Source organism: Ictidomys tridecemlineatus, chromosome 9 (assembly GCF_052094955.1).
Source record: "Ictidomys tridecemlineatus isolate mIctTri1 chromosome 9, mIctTri1.hap1, whole genome shotgun sequence".
Taxonomy (NCBI): Eukaryota; Metazoa; Chordata; class Mammalia; order Rodentia; family Sciuridae; genus Ictidomys; species Ictidomys tridecemlineatus.
In genome coordinates this window covers 67801061-67825982 of record NC_135485.1, presented here as the reverse complement: position 1 = coordinate 67825982, position 24922 = coordinate 67801061, and the positions used below count along the sequence as shown (strand labels likewise).

The following is a 24922-nucleotide window of genomic DNA, read 5'->3' as shown; positions in this document are numbered from 1 at the left end:
ACCGAGCTCAATATTATGATAAATCAGATTTTCACACTCTAGTATACAGTAAATACCTTGTAAGGTTCTCCAAAAAGGGGGATTTTTTCAGGAAATGTCTCCTTCTCTTGGTGAGCTTCCTGATTGCGTCTCTCTTTCTCTCTAATTCGAAGCAGGTTTCTGTCTTCATTGTACAAGCTATTTCAGATGCCACAAAAAAACAAAAACAATAAAACCTATTAGTATTCAAGTTTTGTCATGCCCATGGTACGCATGTGGAGCAAGATGAGGATAGGTCTAAGGAGAAGAAACGACAGGGATGTGACTTAAAGAAAGTCCCTTAACCCATCCCTAGACTGAGGCTTCAGTCAACTGGCTGTGACCTGTCATCCACTGTCCTGTCTTCTCAATCCCAAGCACCCACTCTAGGCCTCCGTCATGGCTCAGGACCGACTCTAAGACAAACGGTCTTTTATAGGCGCTGGGGAACTGAGACAAGAGTAATGATATTTTGACTTTCGGCTTGCAAAATATGGGGTAGAGGCAGAAGCTTTTCATCTGAAGGAATCAGCAGGATGTGAACTTTAAAAAGGCTGTTTTCCTGGATCAGTGTCATACGTTTTGGAAGATTAAAATCAAAAGGCTTATTTTATAATTAAAAGATTACCAGGCACCCAAAACAGCATTTACCTTATTCTCAGCCTACTCTACTGGGAGTGTCTTGGCATGTAAATCCAAAAAAGACAATTTTTATTTCTTATTTCTAGTGTCAAGGATGAGAAAATCCAATTATAGATGTCAGCTCTACCTAGTGAGAATGTCTTACAAACTGATTGCCCTACTTTAACCATATAAAATACATCTAAATCATCAGCCTTGGCACCAGAGGGGTTAAAATGCACTCATTGAGGAACAGATCACAGAAATGGATTCTGAAAGAAGGGCAATTTTAGTTGTCTCATGAACCAAAGAGGGCCTGCCGGTTGCAACACAACCGGCTCATGTGATAATAAATAATGAAAATTAGAACTATAAAAAGCCTTTTGTCTTCATAGACTTGCTTCTAGAGAATCCCCTGAATCATTTTTCCCATTGCTATTTAAACAGGAAAATATTCAATTGCCTCGGCTGTGTGCACTACTACAAACTCTAACCTCCCTGGTCCTTCCCTCTCTCTTGACTTAGCTTATTTCCTCTGGCAAAAGCTTGGTCGATTCTTTGGCTCCCCCATATCCCTCAAATTCAGCTTTCCCATGAAAAGAAGCCTGGCCTAAGGCCCCGATTCTCATGTCACTATCCATATTTAAAGTAACATTATTTGATGGTTCCTTTATATTGCAGAATAAACTGAATCCTTGCTTTGGCATTAAAATTCCCTCATAATCTGGTACAGCTCAATTATGGGGGTACATGACCCCACTATACCCCCAAAAGGCCTACCATATGCATTCTACTTGATTCCCATAAGTCCGTTTCCCTGTCAGGGCATTCTCTTGCTCTAATGCCCATCAAGACCTTTACTGAAAGATAAGCAATTCTTCCAGGATCAACTTAGCTAGGAAGTAGGACTGTCCAAAACACCACTTCTATATTCTAGTCACACAAGACTACTCCCTGCTTCTCAGTGATATCCTAGATTTTGATGGTTTCATTCTAATCACAAAAATTTCTATGGCTTCTCTTTCAACCTCACATCCTCAGCCCCAATTGTCAGCTTCCAGAAGATCTCTGGAAATATTCGAATGTCACCCACTCCAAAGGCTTCCTCAAATTCACCAAGTGTGTGCTTGCTGGACAGGTCATTGGTTACCTCTTCTCCCCCACTTTTCCCTAGAACATGAACTTCAGTAGAATAGAACCTCTTGTTCTGCATAACCTCCTCCTGGTTCAAAGGCATGATACTTTGCATAGAAGTTAATCATTAAATATTTTTAAATAAAAAAGGCAGCCACTGTGCTTTCAGTGCTGCTGTTGTTATTTTAATAAAATTACTTGCAACTTTTTTCTTAAACTCTGGAAAACACAATTTTCTAAAAATAAAAAAATAGAGCCGTGTAACTAAAAAGAACATAAATAAATAAATAAATAAATAAATAAATAAATAAACTAATTAATTAGAGCTATTTTAAAGACTGTTATTACCACAGTCTTTCAATCTAAAAGTAGGGAGAACTAAGCTACCTGATTAAATTTGATAGATAGGATACTGTCAAAAATCATCTGCTTAGACCATTACTCCTTAGAAGACAGATATTGCAATTTTAGATTTTAACAGAACTCATAATTACCAAGGTAACTATTTAGGATAGTGAACACACTGAGAGAAAATAAATTAGAACTGACTGGAATCTTTTCTAATTGAGTCTGGATGTCACATGCTTTGGATATTTAGACTTAGGTCTGATTGACAGTAGCACAATGGACTTGACCACTCAAGGATTCCTTTCAATTATTTAATGATTTTGCTTATTCTTCTTGTTGTTTCAAGAGGTGACATACATTAGCATACAGCTGCATAAGCTACTTGAGAATGCTGATTAGAACATAATTTTTTTTTTCCTTTACACTTGTCTTTCAGCCACTTTGGGTCAATTTGCAGGAAGTGGTGATGTATGCAACTATACTCTGGAGCCACTTGAAACTCCCAAGAGCCTTTCCTGAAAAACTGCCCTGTGCACCACGCCCCACACCTTGCTGAGGTCAGGCCAAGCTGCACGGGTGGTTAAGCAGGAGCTTACCAAGGGCCCCAGCTCAGCTGTGCTCACCAGCAGGGGAGTTGTTTTCTCCCCTTCTGTTACTGCTAGTTTCAGCCCTGGAGTCCCTAGAGCTTTATTTGCTCCTCAGTGTTCACAGCTTTTGGCTCTGCTTTGAAGGGCAGTGTTATGGTCACTTCTGAGCAGTCTCTACCTTTGTCTCAGAAAAGAGAACCTCAGACAGCAAAATTCTCAGTGGGGAACTAAAAAGTGAGGGTGTGAATAGTAGTCCCTCAACTAAGGCTGCTCGGAGGTCCTTGCTTAATTTCCCCTTTATTCTATACTCAACTGTATTTAAACAAAATGACACTAGTTTGCAATCACTAGAATATTTCTAAATCAATCAGCTCGGTCTTGTGTCAGCCTCATCTCAGGATCAGTTAGGTTTCAACGTACTTCTGGTTTTTCATTCCAAAATAATGAAAACTGTTACAGAAATAACCAGAAAAAAAAAAAAGCAATTAGGCTGTTCTTTCATAAAATGTCTAACGCTGGGCTTATTACTATGTGATTCTAAAATCAAGAGGCCTCCCACAGAAGAAATCCTATTAAGTTAAGGATTCTGGTTAATTAAGGTTTTACTTCATTTGTTTCAAAAAAATTAAAACCTACACCAAGATCTTATTGGCAAACATATGCAATACTCTGCCAATTTTAAAGCAAACTATGATTTTGTTTTGTTTTGGTTTTGGTTTTAAATCACTCTCACTCTTCAACTGAAAAGCCTGTAAATAGTGAGGGAAATCAAGACACAATGCATGTTACTTCTAGGATGAATCTTATGAGGCTCAGACCTTGTGAGACTCTCACTCATGCCCTCTGGGGCAACATCCTTTTGGACCTCACTCACCAAGGCTCCTGGGCAGGACAGAGAAAGGCCAAAAAGGCAGGAAGTTCACAGAGGTGCATGGGGGAAGCTGTGAACCCTGGCTGTGGGTTGCCTCCTTTCTTCTTGCAACTGACAGGCCTTTGCCAGTTGTACTGACTGGACTTACGGTTTGTTCCACTTTATACTTAAAACAAATCTGAAATGGCTGAGGGAAGAGTCTTTAAAAAAAATTCCCAGGCAAAAATTTTTCAGAAATATTTCCCTTTTTATGATTCCATTTGGAAAAGAAAGGCAATGTAACTTTTTTTTCAGTTGTAGATGGACACACAATACACAATATCTTTATTTTTAAATAGTGTTGAGAATCGAACCCAATGCTTCATATAGGCGAGGCAAGCGCTTTACCAGTGAGCTACAGCCCCAGTTGGGTAACGTAACTTTTTAAACAACACAAACAATTCATAGCATGAGTAAACTTTTGTTTAGCCTATAATATATCATGGTTCTCAAAACAAGGTATAAGCAAAGAGTGGGCAGGGGGGAAAATGTTAAATAAGGGGATTTTCAGGAAGCAGCAAAAATGTTGGACATGATTCACAAACTCTGTAATTACCCTTGAATAATTACAAGTTAACTATCACTTTAATGAAAGGTGGCTTTTCCCCCACTGTGTTGGGGGGGAAAAATGCATTTTCACTCTCAGACACACACAGGATAACCTCATCCCAACATCAGCCTGGTGAGAAGTTCTCACTGATCCACACATAATACAGTGAGTTACCAGCTCTCCTGGCTGGCATCTGCAAGGCACTTTGCATTAAAGAGGTTCTCCACCTTGAGTGAACAGAGTCACGTGAAGGGCTTGTGAAAACAGACCACCAAGAACCACAGAGTTTCCGTTCAGCAGTTTGAAGGTGGGGCCTGAGACTGGTATGGTGAACGACTTTTCTGGGTGGTTTTGAGGAGTACAATGGAGTTCACACTGATGGGAGCTGACCTCAAAGCAACACACTCAGGTGATTAGCAACCTGCCAACTTTGGGGCTGATCCTCAGTCTGTATCCTGCTTAGTTTGCACAACCACCCTGTGACAGTGGGATTGTGACCCCCATTTTCCAAGTGAAAAATAAGGCTCAAGGAGTGACTTCTTTATAACTATAGGCCTGATGGTCCCAATGCCTGGCAACAAAGTGCGTGCTCTCAATCACAGTTCTGGAAGCAGAACTTTCTGACGTTGTTAGACCCGTCTACAACAACAGAAGATGTGCTCACTTAGAGCCACTCATAATTCCTTAGTCTCAAGGAGGTACATGCTGATAAGTCAGGATCGTCCCAGCCAGCAGAGCAAGCTCAAAGCCACAAAACGGATGTCTGCTAAATGTGTCCACACAGGTCTGACCTTGTCTAAAGACCTCACAGAAGGCCCTTAGAAAGAGGGAGAGCAGCCAGGCATGGTGGCACATGTCTGCAATACCAGCAGCTCAGGAGGCTGAGACAGGAGGATTGCAAGTTCAAAGCCAGCCTTAGCAACAGCAAGTGTTAAGCTACTCAATGAGACCCTGTCTCTAAGTAAAATACAAAATAGGGCTGGGAATGTGGCTCAGTGGTCGAGTGCCTCTGAATGTAAGAAAGGCCGGGGGGGGGGGGGGGGGACATATAGCCAACAACATGTAGTTGCTCTTGAAGATATAAAAACTGTACTATAATTCTTATTTTAGAGCCTTTTTAAAACTTATAGATTTGAGGTCACTTGCCCCATAATAACCTCTGAGTTCACAAGTCATCTCTAATATGTTAAGAGATTCCACGTTAATTTCTTTCAAGGAGAGGCTATAAATACACTTGCACCAAAGTAGCCATAATATGCCCAACATCAGGCATGCTCCCATTAACTTCTGGCTAGCTGATCTAGGCCATGTTCCTAGGGCCTTGATGCCACCTTTCTAATCAGCTCAGGAGTCCCCACCTGGGGAGAAAAAAACATGAAGTTACTTGGTAGTTGGAAGCAGCTGACTGCCTTCAAATACAAGAACATGTGCTAAAATGCCCCTGGGTAGGGAGAGGGTACAAAGCCTGACCATCCCACAGACACCAAGAATTCTACCAGATGTTTTCAAAAATATTTTTAGATAGGGAATAACTTCCAGCAGCCAAGTTTTTACATTTAGATCATATGCCGTCTGGCATCTTTAAGGTTCAACATGATGCATCAAAAAGATTGCTGGCCATGGTGGCATGTGCCTGTAATTCCAGCTACTCAGGAGGCTGCAGCTGGAGGGTGGCAAGTTCAAGCCCAGGCTGGGGAGCAGAGCAAGAACCCACCTCAAAACCAGAAAAACTCCACAGGAATGCATCAAACCACTGCCTCCACAGTTTTTATTTTTAAATTAAGTGAATAGCTACAGAGACCCTACAGGAAACCACAGGCTGCAGTTTCCAATGTGTGGTGACAGCCCAGTCACAGGGGAAGACTCACCCTGCAGAACACAAATGCAAGCCCACTGAGGTGGACTGGGCCACAGATGTTCTCAGCGACAGAGTTCTCCACTCTGACTCAGCACAGAAGCCTGAATGAAGCTTCGGAAACCTAAAACAGGTCAGGATCCTTTCACTTCTGGAAAGGTGATGAAAATCCTGAGAAATTCAAAGCTGCTGGTTCAGTCCCTAAGTACTCAATTCAATACACCCCATGCTGGGGCAAGTTTACTTTGACTTTTCAAATTCTCCTCTTGGAGGCCTGGAATGTGTTATGGAGGTGTTAAAATGCTGTGATAAAATGAAAGCTATCACAACTCTGTAAGGATTAGTGAGAGAGATTCCTTTTTCTCTTTCCTTTGAACTACAAAAGGAAATACCATAAGTGGATGAGGAAAGATGGTAACAGAAAGGCCCTGGTTGGACTTGAGCCCTGGGGCAGGCAGTAAGCCTGCTCTGGGATCAGCTGGCCGAAGCACCTTCTCCCAGGCCAGACCCACAGGCCCTCTGCTAAACTAGGTTAGTCCTGCAAGATCACTGAATGCCATTCTGTGCTTCCATAGCAACTGGCAGCCCACAGGGCTTGCTGTGCACAGCTGACTGCCCATTTATCACCCCTGACTGGTCACTTCATATCGTCCTTCCTAGGAAAGATGTCGCCAACTCCCTCTAGAGTTCACGTTTAAAATTTTAATTCTCCCTGGGAGAATCCAGGGTAATTTTTCCTATGTATTTATCTGGGTAGGCATGGAAGAGACATATAAAGCAACACATAAAACTCACAAAAGTTGGGCGACATTTATTTAGACAAAGGTGAGCTTTGTATATACATCACAACAAGATGGAAGGAAAAGGACTTGATTCTTGAATTCTTACTCAAAAGGCAAGTCACTTTCAGATACTTAAGCTCATCTTTTGGCCCCTTTGGCCCTTTGGTTTCATGTTTTTCTACTGCTACCATCCAACATGTGGGACACATTTTTCACATATTTTTAAGTACAATTTTAGTTTGCCATTAAACGAATACTCTCCAAATATAATTCAAATGTGTGCAGAGTGGCTCCATGTATGGAGGCAGAATAAATGTGCCTTCAAAGAATAAAGAATTTTTCCCTCTCACTTTTATGCATGTGAAAGAATTTACAGCAGCCTTTCTCATTAAAAAAAATAAAAATAAAAATCTGCTAAGTGTTCCAAGATTTTTACTCTTAATATCTCCTAAAACACAACAAACAAAGGAAAAAAATCAGGGACTTAACCCTAAAATATAAAGTCTTACAACCAGATTTTGTATAAAATATATAAGCCATATATGTGCAATGACAAAATAACATTATATCAGTTGTTTTCCTGGAGAAGACCCCAGGGGATCATCTCACATCTCACATATTAGCACTGTCTGCTACTCAACTCTTCCTATCACAGAAGGCTCAGCCTTATTAGAATTGATTATAATACTTGGAAAATAGTTTTGGAGTGACCTCATTTTGCAAATTTTCAAAACTTGAAAATACTACTCCCATAACCTTTACCCACCCACTCTCCTCAAGAGGGTAATACTAATGCTGAAAATTATATTCTTCTCATCCATAAATTCTCTCCAGGATTCAGTGCCAATTAGATATTTTTCATATCTTGAATACGGAAAGTTTTAAACTGAGACAGACTCTACCTAGGCAAACCTGAATAAAAGTAAGTCACATCAATTCTAATGAGGCATCATGTTCATTCACCTTTCAAAATGAACCTGCCAGGATTTTCAGTGTGCATGCTAACGTGAAGCAAAGATCCGAAAGAATACACACTACAAAAATCTATAAGTATCCCAGGGGCTCGGGAAGCCTGAGGCAGGAGGATCATGAGTTCAAAGCCAGTCTTAGCAACAGCAAGGCATTAAGCAACTCAGTGAGACCGGATCTCTAAACAAAATACAAAATAGAGCTGGGAATGTGGCTCAATGGTCAAGTGCCTCTGAATTCAATCCCTGATACAAGGAAAAAAAAAAAAAACTATAAGTAGACATCTGAGATTAGGCCGAAGGAGGTAAATCAGTAATGTGGTTTAGGGAACATTGTGTTAACATTGAGTCGTAATATTCCTTTCACAACAATATTTATTACTTTGGTGGTCAGAAGTTCCAATTAAAAAGCAAAGATCTCATGGAGCTGTGGTTGTGGCTCAGCATTAGAATGCTTGCCTAGCACGTGCAAGGACCTGGGTTCGATCCTCAGCACCACATAAAAATAAAATGAAGGTATTAACTACAACTAAAAATAAAAATAAAATATATATGAAGCAAACACCTCATATATATATAGTGACATAAGAGCAAGAGTAAAGAAACATTGGGATATTGATCATTTCTGCAGTAGCTCTTGTTAGGAGTTCTGAAAACTGGACTCAGTCTAACATTGTCACCATATAGTTTCAGACCCATCTGCACAAAGCAGAACCTAACTGCCCACAGTGTATAAGAGAATATGGTCCAAAGTTCAGACACCAGATAGCATGAGCTCATGTTTTTCAATTAGGGTAGTCAGTGCAACCCATTCACATATCTTTAGAGATCATATATTTTAGGAGAAATTTTTAACCAACAGATAAAAACGGACAGAACATCTCTTCCTCAATTGGTTTTTAAAGGGGAGTACAGAAAACTGACTGTGGAGGTACAACTCCAAAATGAATAATAAGTGTAAAGAGAAAGGAGACAGGTGAGCCAAGTTATCCCCAGTTACAATGCAGCAAAATTTTTGACTTCTAAACATATTTAAGTAAAAAACTAGGGTTGGGTATATAGCTGGGATACAGTTGGTAGAGTGCTTGCCTCGAATGCACAAAGCAATAGATTCAGTACCCAGCACCACAAAAAAAAAAAAAAAAAAAGTAAAAAACTAGTACTGACTGAGCAAGGTCAACACGCAAATAGAGCAATTATACAACCCATACCAGTGAAATCACTTCTGACCTAGGGGTTAATGTGGTTTTCATATTACATGAAATATGAACATATTAATGTTATTGAAAAGTTTCAGAAAATTCAGTCTCTAAATTAAAGTATTTAAACTATTCCCTCAACTACTGAGAGTACTAACCTGTAGTCCATTGAAGGAATATGCAAAAAATACACCCCCCAACCCATGATGGCAACAGATAAAAACCTGTCTCCTAACTAGTTATTTCTGTCTCCCCCTTTTGTTATTTAAAGGTCCCTGGTGATCACAGCCACCTCTGACCGCCTGCCTTGTTGGCACTGCTCATTTGGCACCAATCAGAAATATGAGCAGAGCCAATAGCTCTTCCCCTGCAAGTCTGGCCTGTACTAGGATCAATCGGAGCACTTGCCTCATTAACATGCCAGTCTTCTCACACACTCAACTGACCATGAAGGACCACATCACATACCCATAAAATAATGAGGCTGCTGAAAATTCGGTCTCATTACAGCCACAAATTTTTTTAAATCCTGCGATCACAAACCAAGAAAGAATGTAGGCAAGCAAGCTTAAAGTCTCTCTCTTTTGATTTTAATGTCTACTTCATTTAATTCACCTCTCCCCAACTTAAAAAAGTTTTAAGTATTAAATCCATTACACATTCAAAATTCAAGCGAAGAGTTGTGTGAATTTTCTCACTTCCACTAGAGCCTGTTAGAGCGCCTCTTCTTGGGGATTCTACCTCTGCACAGTAACCTCACTGATCTTTCTAAAAACCATGAATCTGATCTTGTTACTTAGACTATTGAAAACTTTGCTGCGACCCCTCCTGCCTACAGGACAGCAGCTCCGGGTGGTATCTAAGGAACACCCTCACCACCAGCCTCTGCTTGCCAATCCCTCTTCTGGAGTCAGAGTGTACTCTCTGCATAGGCCTCACCTATGCACCCTGGCAGCCCAGGGAGCTGGGAGACTAAGGAGCCCAGCCCTCCTCTCTACCAGGTCCACAATGAACTCCTGTCTTCCAAAGGTCTTCCTCGGTACCACCACCTCTGTCTCAGGGCTATACCCTGATCTGTTTACATTTGCCCAAACTAGATGAACTCTAGATGTTCCTTATCAGTGAGCTCCTTGAGGGCAAGGACTGTCCCTTGAAGGCACAGTGCCTTGCACAATATTTAGCAAAGTCAAGTTTACTATGGATCTTTGTCTGGAACAATAAATACTCTATTCAAATGATCCGGGATTCTGAATTCTGCCAGTCTATTAATTGGTGGCAAAATGTGATTCACTGTTTGATATATAAAACCAATTTCACCAGACTGCTTTGCCCATCAAATGACTCAAACCTAGAAGGAAGCTGACATCACCCCTTCCCAGATCAGCCAAGAAAGTAGCCTCAGCTGACACCATGTGTTTATCAGTTAATGTCACAGGTCTGAATCTTCAGTTCACCAGACTTATTAGTCGGTCATAAAACTATACTACACAGAAAAGGAAGAGAAAAGATGAGGTGTTTGGGGTAACATCTACAGTAAATACTTGACTCTTTAATCAATGGACTCAAATAATTTTTAAAAGTTATCTGTAGGACTAAAGCCTCAAAAACAAAGCTCACAAAGAAAAGACCGTGAAGCAGCACAGGGGAAAACACACAAGTAAATAAAGGATCCAGAGCAATAATATTTTAAAGTGCAAACCAGATAAGTCACTTCTTGCACAGCCAAAAACCCTCTATAGGTTTCCCAGAGCTTTCAAAATGAAATCCAGAGGCCTAGCCTACATAGCTCCATTCTCGGGATCCTTCCCCTTAATTATCACTTCCCAGACATGTCCAATTCCCCTACCCTCCTTCCACTACTGGCCACACTGGCCTTCTTTTCAGGCCTGAACAGGTCAAGCTGTGAGCTGCTGATCCCTGTCCTAGAGCTGAGGACTGCTGGCTCACTTGTGTCATTAACAGCTAGGTTAAGTATGGGCTCCTCAGCCACATGGCTGCTTCACCCCACTAGCAGGTGCTCCCTGCTAATGCTTCACCTTGCTTTATCTTCAGTCACTAACTAAAATTATCTTGTCTACTCACTTATCTGCTCAAGTAAGCTCCTCACACCCACCCTCAGGAAGAATGCAGGCTACTTAGTCAGCCACTAGTCCCTCCTGCCTCTCGGGATCTACCCTACACACACTCATAGACATAACACTGATGTAATGGGTGTGATTCTGCACACCTGCTCTACATGCAGACCCAGAGCATCAAGTGATAGTTCTTCATATTAAAAAAAAAAAAAATACACACAAACACACACATTTTGAAGTTAAGCATTATCAAAAGATAATATTTAAAACTAGGCAATTATCAATGATATTCTCTAAATAACTTATTAATAAATCAACAGATTTTCAAGTTATATAAAGAAAACAAGAGAAAAACAAATCATTCCCAAATTCATCTTGTGTATCAGGAGACTGCTGAAATGTCCCCACGGGGGTTTTGAAACAGCAACTCTCCTCTCAAGAAATTACACAGGAGCAAGTTTTTTGGTGTTAAGAAAAAACAACCTCTAACTCTACAATCCATAAGAGATCAAATACACTAAACAGATTCCACCCCCCCACCCCCCAACGTTTTAAGATAACTCGAAACATATGCCAGATGAGTGAGGTATGTTCTGTGGACAGCTTAGAAAACAAGGCAGGATCTACCACTGCAAAAGGAAGCGTCCCTCCCAATCACTGAACTCTAACACATTCCAGAGAACCCACTGCACCATGCACAATAAGGAGAACTGTTTGAAACCGGGCCAATGTACCAAGCACTGCTCCAGCCAGAACTGAGCACTGAGACTTGCTAACCAGCTGCAAAAGGCAACAGGAAAGGCCTCCACCAGGAAAATGAAAGGAAAAGCCATGACAGTATTGATAAGAGCCATGAGGGGACAATGGGATTATAAGGAAACTGGCAAGATACAATTTATTCCTCCAAATAATGGAGTATTAAGAAACATTTGTTCTTTAAATGAGTACAGAGAGAACCATTCACACATTTTTTTTCAATTAAATAAATCAAAAAAACCAAACACACACACACACACACACACACAAAAAAAAAAAAAAAAAAACTATAGAGCTACTCTTTCCCCACTCAGTAAGCTCATTCCATCATGGAAGAGTCCATCTAAAACTAAATTCAGGATCCTCCATCCCCCAGTCAACACAAAAAAGTCTAGAACCTCATTAAACAGGCTGCTGTGGAGAGAAACTTTCTAGGAGTGTTTTTCAGGCCCCTAGCAGACCAAGGGACATAACACAAAGCAGATCTCTAACCTTATTTGCATTTTACACAAAGCAGACAACAAAAATGGATGCATAAATTGTCGATATAAATGTTTTTAAAGAATTTGTCAGCATCTCTTCACAACTTGACTTCTATTTATCTCTCCCTTTGGTAATTTAATTACACACGCCACACTTGTTTCCACAGAGAGAAAGTTTAATGTCATAAAAACTAGGGGCAGTTTCTATTCCATTCCATACCACAGACATTTCAAGTAGGAAGAACAGGGAGATTATTATAGGAGAAGAGAGCTGGAAGCGTGTTGGTATTTTATATGGCAACAAGCAACAATTACACGTCTCTAAATATTCTCATTTTCATCATAACCCAGCTCACCTCCCACCACTCGCTATAATTGGCATCTCCTTAAAGCTAAACAGTAAGTCATTGTTTTTCTGGAGAAGTCAGTCTCCATTTGACCTCTGCTACACGGTGTTGTGAGACTTACAAAGCTTGTCAGGATTCTTTGGGCTGGACTTTGGCCCAGCCATCAACATTTATATGTAGAATATATCATCCTTTACCCATTAGCACCAACAGGCAATTCACTTGACTAAAACAAAGGGAATTTATCAATCTTAATAAAGCACGCCTCCACCTTCTGGAACACTAAGAAACCAAATCTAAAAGTTCAATTAATTAAAAAAGGAAAAAAGGTACACTTAGGGATTTTTAAAGATTGTGTCCTCGATAAAGCTTTAAAATGTTCCTTTTTCCCTCCCCTTTCTTTATTTTTGCAGAGCTGGGAACTGAACCCAGAACCTTGGTCATGCTAGGCAAGCATTCTACCACTGGAAGAGTTCACATCCCCAGCGCTAAAATGTTCATTTGCAGTCTCTGAAAATCAGATGCTAATATACCCATTGTAAGTAAACAATAAGCAAATGTTCAAAACTAACAAGTATATACTTTATATTTTTCAAGGCCTCTAATTATGAAACAGTTTCTTCTAAGAGAATTGCACTTCGAATATCATTCACTTAAATATATTTAACAGCACAAACACATTTATCTGTGGAAACGTGCTGGTATTTTATATGGCACCAAGCAACAATTTCTTATAAACAAACACTGAAGCCTCACAGAATAAAAACAGAAAATCCACTTATTTCCAGCAAATATTGACTCCTTACATGCTAGATCTAAGGATCAAAAAAGATTCTACAATCTAGACTGATACACGAAGGGAAAAAATGCTAAGGGTGACTACAAAGGTGGGGTACAAATGTTAAAGTACTAAGGGAAAAAAACAGGAACTCTAAATGAAGGAGCCTGGGGTGACTGAATTCAGTGCAGTGACATCTGAGCTGAGTCTTGAAGGATAAGCAGAGTTCCTAAGAGGGAAAGGGGCCCCACACCACACTGTGGAGGAGCAATTACCACAGGGAGGTGTCTCCACACACCCATCTCACCCCTCTCCCCAACTCAAATTTCTCTTCGGAAAGTTATCCCTGATAACTTGTGAGGATGATCACTGCTTGTAGCCACCCACTACATGGAGCTGGCAGAACCCTCAATTATCTTCCAGTGCAGCAATCCCCCCACAAATGGCCTGTAGGCTTCCCTCAGCCTGACAAAATGATCTCAAATTACTGTGCACATGGAACACTATCTCTTTTAGGAAATGAACAGAGGGTAGATATCAGAGTTGAGAATGCAGATGGAATTACATAAAGCCTCAGATGATCAGACAAAACCAATCACTATTCCCTGGCCCTTTTCCTCCTCACTGTCCAAAAGAGGCCCTCTCTGGGCAATGTGAACCGCTCAGAGCTAGGTCTCCACAGGGTCACCCAGAACCTGCTATGCAAATTCTGGCCTGACTTCCTAATTCAAATGATTTTACACTATTTTAATACCTCTCGACATCATTCTGTTTGCTAAGTCAGCATTCACAATTCTACAGACTGAGAAAAAATGTTCAATAATAAACTTAAATATCATAATTCATAGGAAAGATGGTGGAATGCGACAGACGTCATTACCTCAGGTACATGCATGACTGCAGATCCTAAAGAATTTACCAGAAAAGATTTGTAGGGCTTAGGTTCAATCCCCAGCATCAAAAAAAAAAAAAAAAAAAAAAAGGTTAGGGGGTGGTTTAAAGTTCCCTTTGAGGTCTTTCATTTTAAAAACAATAGAGACTGCTTTCGAAGTCATTTCTTCTGGAATAAGAGGTCTTTTGATAACATCAATTTCCCCATATCCACTTTCCTGACTTGAGGGGAAAAAGATAAAAATCTCCCCACTTACCCTTATCTCATTTAAATGCCTGTCCCACTTATCCCAAAAGATGAGCATACTGTGATGTGTGATGGGAAATGTGCCAAGCTGGCACCCCCTTTGGTTCTAATGCCACTCACTGTGTGATGTTAGGAATCCACTTCCCCATCCCCAAAATGGTACCTGACCTGCAGATCAAGAGCCTCCAAGGTGTTGTGAAGTAAGCGAGTACAGAAGATCCACGAGGCATAAAACCAGTCCACTCACTGTTTATGGCTACATGTGAATAATGGATTTTGTACTAAAATTCTTCACAATTTTATAATGAAATAAATGGAAAGGACAGGATACAAGAGAGATAGCAGAGCTTAAGAAAACATTAGGAGATACTGTCATGTATAATTAATTAGAACAAATTAAAAAATAAAATAGAACAAAAGAAAGAAAACATTAGAAGAAACAGATTAAATTCCCAAGGCACAGTGAGTCCATCCAACGTTCCTCAAGATATCTATCCCACCAGCGGGTGTGGCTTTTGGAAAATATGAAGAGTTAAGACAGTGGCTGCTATTAAAGGTCAGAATTTACTATTTCCCAAATGCCCCGATTCTATGAAAATCTGGCAGGAGACTGCATCACTAGATTTGAATACCTTTATTTAAAGAAAAGAACATCTGTCAGGTTGTCAGTAAAAGGAGGAAACAGATTGACAGCCTTCGTAAAATTAAACCTCCAACTTCAAATGGAAGTAGAGTGAACCTCATATTCTTATTTACTCCTTGTACTTCAAAAACCTGTACAGAATAATTTAACTTAAATAAATAAATAAATAAATACTATGATTCAAATAAACAAACAACAATAAATAAATAAATAAATAAATAAATAAAGACCCGTACAGTGAGCCAGGCATGGTGGCTGGCACACATCTGTAATCCCAGGGGCTCAGGAGGCTGAGGCAGGAGGATCTGATGTTCAAAGCCAGTTCAAAGCCAGCCTCAGCAAAAGCAAAGCGCTAAGCAACTCTAAATAAAATACAAAATAGGGCTGGGGATATGGCTCAATGGTGGAATGCCCCTGAGTTCAATCCCTGGTACTCCATCTCTTACAAAAAAAAAAAAACAAAAAAACATTAAAGGGCTAGGGATATGACTCGGTGTAAAGCACCCTTGGGTTCAAACCGTGGCACCCAAACAAACAAACAAACCTGTACAGTGGAGACCTCTCACTAATAAAGGTAGGTAGTTACTCACCAACTGCCCGCAGAGACTCTTAGCTACTCCATTACAATAAAGTAGCCGAGAAAGGTTGGAGTATTTACATTACATTTTACCCAAAGTTGGAAGGATAACAAAATAGAAAGAAGTAGGTAACAGCAACCAAGTAATTTTACTGACAAATGACAACTTGCCCAACTTTAGTTTGGGGCCCTGGTCATCTACAGATACACAATCATGTTACCTGGAAGGATATCCAGTCATTCTCAGTTTCTCTTATCCTGACCCTTCAAAGGGTCCTGAGAACAGAAATAAAAGACCCTACATGATGATAGGTACCAACTAAGGCCATCTATGTTAGGGGAACCCTGCCAACCTGTTCACCACTTCAACAGCATAATCCTAGAGAAAAACACAATCCAATTATTTCAGCACTTATCTAATAAATGCACTCTTAAAACAGCAGGGGCTGGTTGAGTTCTATTCTGTCACATGCTTTTTACTGTTACATAAAAGTAGGGAGGTTCTGGAGAATGAACAGAAGTCTTTATTGACAAGGTCTTCACTGGGGGAAGTGTTCGTGCCCCAAAAATCATCTCTAATGATTATGGTATTTGCTTGTTTTAAAGAAAGCAGTTATTATATCCCCAGTCAAAGAAAAAATATTAATTATTATAGTCATAGGAAAGTTATTTTTAAAACAATGTTCAGGATATCTTAGATGGGTCAAAAATCATAATACTTAATAAAAATCCAGAAAATTCTCAGTAAGAGAGAACCTAGGTAGAAGAAAAGTACCTTAATCTAAGGGTTCTTGGGTGGGAACTCAAGGAATCACCCACATACTCTCTACAAACTGACACATTATGAAGCACATACAACTCACTTTGTGGTTTTTTAAAAACAGAAATGATAGTATGAGTGGAGGAAAAATAAAGTAGGTATGTGTACATTTACTCATCTTTTAATCATCTTCCCATCTACCCACCAAAAAAATCACCCTAAGAATAGCTCCATGTCTGCCTTGGAGTTTGAGTTACACAGATGGATGTACTGTCACAACATTCCAGTACACTTAAGGTTTGTGCCTTTCTTTGCATTTTTTATGGAAGAAGAAAAAAGCTGCAAAACTGCACTTTAGTTCATGATATACAAGCTGAAGTATTTAGGAAAAAGCAGTTGATATTTGCATTTATAGAAGCAAAAAAAAAAAAAAAGCAGATTCTTGGGTGGCTCCAATAATGAAGCAAATAAATATATGGTAACACAAGTAAAATAGAATGATAATAGTTACAATCTGGGATGAAGTTTTTGACCATGCTATTCATTCACCTTTTCTTGGAAGGTACTTGAAAATTTTACTGTAACATTAGGGAAAAAACAAGAATAAACTACTGTTTGGTCAGAGATCTTTCTATCAGACCCTCCTCTGGGCCACCTAGAGGGCGTCCCGTTAAATCTCATGTTTTATCAGAAAGGAGTGATTTGGAAGCACAAATGGATCTATCAGATGGTGTAGCAGATCAATGAAAGGAAAGAGAGTAGGGTGGCCCTCAACTTGCAAGATGGCTGTGGGAGAACTGAACAACAGAAGCGTTCATGTGTGTATATGAGTGTGCCCATCAAACAAAACTAGGGTCCTTGCCTAACTCCTTGAACAGATTGCTGTGTCTTCTGCTTTTGGCTCTACTGGGCAACAAGTGATCCAGTAGAGACACATTCCCACCTGCAAAGTTTTCAGGGCAAACTCCTTAGCAGCCACTGTGAAGATTTAATGACCTTCCCCTGGTGCCTCCCCCAGTCCTCACTGGGGAATTCTTTCAAAATCTTCATTCTTTTAAAATTCATTACTTTTCCCTACTTGGGAATTAAATTGTTTGTGAGGCTTCAGAAAACTAGTCTTCTCTGGTTCTTGTCCTGTTTCTTCATGTACTGATTTAGTGCCTATACAGAAAGCAGCACAATTACATTTCCTTCTTCATATTTCCAAGTGTTTTTCCTGCAAGTCCTTCCCCACAAAATTACCAAACCAGAGAGCTGTGGGTTTTTAAAAGCATTTCATATAATAAATCTGTAATGCAATAGGTGATGGTTTTCTTACAAGGATCAATCTCTCTTTTGCATGATTTCTTGCACTTAGTTCAAAAAGACTGCTGCCATCAACCTGGTACCCAAAGATGTGCTGAGGCACCACTACTCAGAAGTCTTTCTTTGCTCTTGCAGAGGTTCCCTGTGGAACCTGCTATCAGGATCCAACCTATCTACCATTTTCTACTACAGAGCAACTGATGGCCACTCAAGGTCCCAAATGGAGACTGCTGTTTGTGGGCTTCCTGCTTCACTTTGTGGAATTTGAGGAAGGCACCTAGGAGGCTGAGCAATACACCATAGGATAGAACATTCTGCTCACCAGCACAGTATGCTGGTTAGGGGAATGGCCTCTGGAGTTAGTGAAGAACTAAAACCTAGACTCTATCACTTCTTAGCTGTGGTCCTCTGGGAAAGTCATTTACAATTGGGAAGAGATGGGGAGAAGATGATAACAGACCTAGCAATTCCACAAAGCTAATGAGGACTAAGTGAGCTAATGCTGTTGATAATGCACAGTATAACCGAGAGCAGAGAGCACTAGGCAGGGTGAGAAAGGAGAAGTTGGAAAATGTCCCCCCAAAGGCCCCTCCAGCCCTGAGAAGAACACAGTGCTCTTTATCTCAGGTTTTACACTTTCCAAATTAGCAACCACTGCTCCATCTGTCCACCCCACTGGCCCTAATCCAAGCCTCTGCTCATCCCACATCACTTCTGCTTAACGAACTCCTTTTCTCACCACCACATTCAGAAGTGCTCCTTTCATTTTCTTAAAACTTCTATGAGAAGTCTGACCACTTCCTTTTCCACAGGCTGCAGAACCCATATGGCACCCAGCAGTGTCCTGCACATGCTGTATCCAAAACAAATACAGGTTGAGCAACTAGCACCTGGGCTGGCAAGATTCAGTTTGATTACAAAGCACAGATGCCTCATGAAGCACAAATATCCCCCTACTCCTGAACCAGGGGAACCTGTAGAGCAAGGGTTCTCAATCATGGCATTATTGATACTTGGAGCCAGAGAATTCTTTGTGGTGGGGTTGCGCTGTACGCTGTAAATGTTAGCAGCATCCTGACCCCCATTTCGGGTGATGGTAGCACACCCCCTTCCCTACTGAGAAAACCAAAATGTCTTCAGACATTGCCAAATATCCCCTAGCATACAGTGGTAACCTTTCTTCCTCTATTAAGAACCACCACTGTGAGACTGAGAAATATTACCAAGGCCCTATCGATACTTTCCTACTGGAATAGCAGCCACCAAACGAGTGCAGGACAGAAAGACGGGTAAATTTCCCCCAATATCTACATTGATGATATCCTCTAACTAAGATCCTGTCACTACCAGGTAATGATCAGCAGGACAAGTCACAGACTCTCTAGGCCTTATTTTCCTCGTTTTCAAGATGGAGATGAAAATCATACCAAGGGGTTCAGGTCGTTGCACAAAATAATGCAAACATAGTGCTGAACTCAGTGCCTAGAACTGTAAGCATTCAATAACTGGATTATTATTAATATACATACATAATTAAGATCCAAATGCTAAAACTTGATACATATTTGGTCCAGCATCCCCTTTTCTTTCCATGCTCCCCTTTTCTATACCATCCCCACCATTTCCTTCCTAAGGAGAAAGTAAGACAATTTGAGATAAAACATAATACAGTGGTCCCTAGAGCTGACAGCGTGCACAGCAGGACAAGAGAGCCCCAGGAAATTGGAGATTCCATAAAATGTGGTGTCTTGCAGCAGAAACAAAGAAATGCACATATTTCATACTAGGAAGAGGTAGAAGATTATCAGTTTCATTCTAAAACTAGTTTCTTCTAAAGCAACAAGATCTTCAAGGAGGATGAGGCATAGAAGGATCTCATACCTTTTACACAAAAAGGTTTCACCAATACATTCTCCTTCCCAAATATTACCAAAGCTGACTGAGCAACAGATATTCCTGAATTATAAGTAGATCGTCATGTCTCCAAATTCCGCCTGTAGCAACCAAATTGTGGGGGAAAGGCATTTCCCTGCAGCCAGCGTTTGGAAACAACCGTTTCAGTTCTTCACTCCAAGAGGAATCTTGCACGCACCATATTCCCCCACTCATCTTCTTTTTCCTGTTTCAGTCACAGTTTATTTCAAAGACAGACAGCTCCAACCATATTCTGCTTTCCCTTTTTTCTTTAGCTCCACCAGTAAATAAAGGAGCACTGGCCACGTGGACAAGTGTTCAAAGAGAAGGAAGACACACAAAAGTCAAGAGCAGCTTAACAGGCTATCGGTCAGCTGGTTGGTTGCAAGATCGTGGTCAAGTCAATTTCCATGAGCCTCAGTTTCTCACACTGGGGATGATAAGCACTGCCTTGTAGAATAAATACCACCAAATATGCAGAGCTCCCAGCTCAGGTTATAGCATATTACCTAATAAATGATTGCTTAATAAACAACTGCTGTTCTTATAGATCAAAATTAAATATAAACCTCTTTCAAAATGTCCAAGTTCAACTGAAATAATCCCTAAAGAATCCATTTTTCCCAGATTATTTTCCAATGAAATCTAGAGATCTCTTATATCTCTCCTTCTCTCCCATTAACCACCCCCAAAATAAGCCCCACAAAAACCTAACATAAATGTAAAATGAATCTACTTGTTTAAGCACATTAAAATGCTGCTTAATCAACTGCACCATTTTCCATTCTTGTTTCAAATGTTTTGACATTTTGGATCAAGAAAAATTCTGCTCCAGCCTAGGGCCTAACCTTCATCATGTGACTTTCATTGCTGCTTTTACAAAACATTTTCTGTGCCCCAAATACATTTTTTGTGGGGGAAGGGCAATGGGAGAAAGTTAATGGTATACTGGAAACCATCTACACTTCTTTTTGTTTTTAAATTTCCAATACGATTGAAATAACTCTGGCCAGCTCAATTATAAACATATTGGGAAATTTTGTTTTAATTCAAACAAATGAATAATTTCAGGTTTTGTTTGTGTGTGTGTGTGTGTGTGTGTGTGTGTGTGTGTGTGTGTGTGTGTGTGTGTGTAGTCCTGGGGACTGAATTCAGGGGTGCTATACCACTGAGCTACATCCTCAACACTTTTATTTTTTGAGACAGGGTCTCATTAAATTGCTCAGGTTGGCCTCAAACCTGTAATGCTCCTGCCTCAGCCTCTATAGTTGCTGGGATTATAGGAGTGCACCACCACATCCAGCTTCAGTTGCTCTCTGTGTCCCTGAGTAGAGCACAATTTTTAAAAGAAGTCTATAAAAATATGAGCATCCAAATTTTCTGGTCCTGATACAATAATATAAAGTTTGTTGGGTTGTTTTTGTTTGTTTTGTTTTGTTTTTCCTTTTTTTTCTGAAACAGGGTCTCATCATGTTGCCCAGGCTGGTCTCTAAAATTTCTCTACTCAAGTGATCCTCCTGTGTCAGTGCTGGGACTACAGGTGCTACCAGCTCTGATATAACTTAAACAAATGTAAATTAGGTGAAAGTTTATAAATCTGAAGACAGTTGCCACAGGTCAAGTTTTAAATGTAACTGATAACAAAAGACAAAAAACAACTATAATTTTTCATCAGCTAATTTTAAACTAACAGTTTGAACTTGATTTCAGTCTGCATGTTCGATTCCAACTTACTCTTATGAGGCAATGGCCGCTTCCGTGCTAGTACGCATGGATACATCTGCCATCTATGAGTAGAAAACAACCTAGAAGGAGTCTTCATTTCTTAGGATTTTGTAGGCTATACTAGGTTCTTCAACTATGATGGATTTATAAATAAATATGAATTAGTGAAGCACATATATATGGTGCTCAGTAGTTTCCATCACTGGCATCATGAGCAGACTAACATTTATGAAACCTACTCACCAGTGCATTCATCTACCTTATCCTGGTGCAATGTATAAAATAACACCTTGCTTTAGTCATATTAACTGGGCTACTTTGGCTTCTTTTTAAATCTATTCTTAGCATGACATTTCTAAGCATAAAAGATCTGAAAGATTTATCTGTTCCCTTTCAAATTTAAGACAAAATGACAACCTCCAAAACTCCAACAGTCTAAAGTAAATCCAACCTCCTTTACCCTACATGTTGACTAACTGGCTTATCAAGCACATGGAGAGAGTGATTCAACTATGTGAAAATATTTAACATGTCAGGAAAAGGCTGAAAAGGGAACAAGGAGAAAATGTTTGGACAAATTGTTCAGACAGAGGAAGACATTTCTCTTTCATTTTAATTATTATTAACTATATTATTGCTTTAGTTTTCCTGAATTACAAAAAAAAGAAAGAATTTAAAGAGCCTAAATTATATCTTTAATTTATCAAGACAGAATGACTAAATAAATAGTCTGCTATGAAGTGAGATGCTAACCACAGCAACACTAAAACCATGAAAGGCTCCTTCTGCCTAAAAACAGATGTAAGTTACCTATGGAAATATGATCCACCTCTTAGAGTTATTAAATAATACATTAATTGATGAAAAGAGCTAAAAAACTTTTTGCTTCTTTCTGGAAAACCTAAGGCACACAGGACTACTTCCCAAAGATCTCTGTAAATGAGTGGTGCCTGGCTCGAGGTTCAGGAGTCCCTGGCACTAATTCAGCCTTCTCCAGTCCATGAAAACCTACAAAGAACATGATTAATCCCTTTTTAAACTTTAATATTTTGAAAAACAGGATGAGGTTTTATAAATTTATGAGGAAATCATCCTTTTAAGAAGCCACAAGTTGTCTGACAAAACACTGAAGTTCATCTGGAAAAATGTACATGAGAAAATAACCATGAAAAGTCGGAAAGTGCTTTGCAAGAGTGAAGAGTAGCAGGGTAAAGAAGGGATATCAGCTCTGTCAAATCCTGAAATAGTCTATAAATGCACAGAGAGGGTGACAATGGGTCATGAACAGAGAACAGAATGGTTAGTTTGACAAGAGACAGGAAAGGTTCTGGAACTCTCCCTCATTCCTTAAATCAAACTAAAATCCACATGGATGAAAGATTTAAAGAACACTTTTTTTTTTTTTTTTTTTTTTTTTAAATCAAGGATTGAACTCAGGGGCACTTAACCACTGAGCTACATCCCAAAGCCTGTTTATTTTTTTATTTTGAGACAGGTGGTTTAGTCAGCTTTTTCGTTGCTTTGACTGAAGGACCTGACCAGTAGGGGAGGAAAAGTTTATTTGAAGGATTCAGAGGTCTCAGCCATGGCCAGCCTGCTCAAGATGGGGCAGAAAATCATGAAGGAAGAGTGTAGTGAAGAGAAGCAGCTCACGACTACTTTCCAGATCCAAAATATACACCCTATAGCCATGTCCCAATTCCCAACACCTCCAGCCACACCCTACCAGTTCAATTACCATAATTAATCCCTATCAAGGGATTAATTCACAGATTGGGTTAAGACTCTCACAACCCAATCATTTCTCCTCTGAACCCTCTCACACATGGACTTTTGTGGGACACCTCAAATCCAAACAATAACACCCCACTCTTGGTCCCCCAAAACTCACTCACACTCATCTGACAATGCAAAATACAATTAGTCCATTCCCAAGAGTCCCCTCTCAACAGTTCTGAGATTGCTCAAAGTACAAGTCCAAAGTCTTCTCTATGATTCAAGGCAATCTCACATTGTGAGCTCCTATAATATTAAAAGCAGTTTACAAATATCCAATATATACAGAGTAAACTTTTGTGTGTGTGTATGGTGCTGGGGATTGAACCAACTGAGCTATATTGCCAGCCCCAGAGTAAACATTTCCATTCACAAAATTATAGAAAGAAGGGATAGGACCAAAGCAAGACCAAAATCCAGCTGGGCAAATAAGTCCTGTAGCTCCATGTCTGGCATCTAGGGCACATGGCATCATGACATGATGTTCTCTCCAAAGGGCTTGTGTAGCTCCCACCCTTGTGGCCTTTTTGGTTACAGACCAAGTGGCCTCTCTGTTGGCTGGTCTCTGATAGATTCCTGCAGCTTTCCTAGGAGGATGTCCCATGTTATTGGCATTTTTAATCTGGGGGTGGGGTAGTGGGGTGTCTCCACTGCAACTTCAGCTTCCTCCTCAAATCTCTACACCTGGCCTTCTCAGGGAGTGCCCGCAGGAACTCCAACCCTGCTGCACTTTGCCTGGCCACCAAGACCTTCCTTTGAAATCTTAACAGAAGCCTCCACAACCCATTAACTCCAGCATCCTGCATTCCTGCAGAACCAGCAACACACGGTTGGTGGTTGATGCCAAAGTCTGCCGCCATCTCAAGTAGTACCCAAGCCTCTAGGGACCCTGACTGCAGTGGCCTCCGAGTGTCTAGGTGGCTGAGCACATTGAAAAAAACATCCTAGGTCCCCTTGTGTAAGAAGGGTGACTAACTGGTCTTTTCAAGAGAATTTTCACTTTTACTCCCTAGAGCTAGAGATGGGTGTGGTCTTGCCAACTCCTGAGATGCCCTCGGGCTATCATTCTTATTGTCTCTGAGCACAGTATTTAGCATTTCTTTAGTGGCGGTAATGTCTTTGATAACTGCAACTTTCTTAGTCCTATTTTACTCAGGCCTTTCAAGTCCAATTTTTTTTAATCTTTCTGCTCTACTTTCTGCTCCTGATTATCACAATAAAGTTGGTTAAAAGCCTTCAGCAATATCCATGCCACCACCTGAATGCAATGCTACCTAGGCTTTTAAAATCAGAATGTCTCAGGACATGAGCATAATGCAGACAAATTCTCAGCCAGAACATAGCAGAAATGGCCTCTATTCCAAATTCCAATAGAGTTCTCCCTTTCTAAACCCTCTTGAACTCTGTTTTCACAGACCATGGTCCTACTGCCATTTTGGTCTTCTAAGATCCCACCAGAATCAGTCATTAAGCTCCGCTTTAAAAAAAAAAAAAAAAAATCTAAATCATTTCTAGCTTGCAGTGCTATACGTCTCAAAATTCCTCCCACCAATTCCAAAAAGCTCCAAATGGCTTATTAACCACATGGTAAGGTTAGTCACAGCAAGGATCTGACTTCTCGGTGCCAATTTCTGTTTTAGTTATCTTTTTCACTGCTGAAAGGACATGACCAGA

General features: G+C 40.2%; 1 protein-coding gene across 4 annotated transcripts in view; it reads right to left on the bottom strand.

Annotated features, from left to right (window-relative positions):
• Aff1 (ALF transcription elongation factor 1) overlaps positions 1 to 24922 on the bottom strand; it is a 188850-nt gene that overhangs the window by 90324 nt on the left and 73604 nt on the right. For all 4 annotated transcript variants that reach the window (XM_005341933.5, XM_021721197.3, XM_021721199.3 and 1 more), the window contains one exon: positions 57 to 177. In XM_005341933.5, coding sequence (XP_005341990.1) covers positions 57 to 177 — 121 coding nt within the window. The remainder of the gene's footprint in view (positions 1 to 56; positions 178 to 24922) is intronic.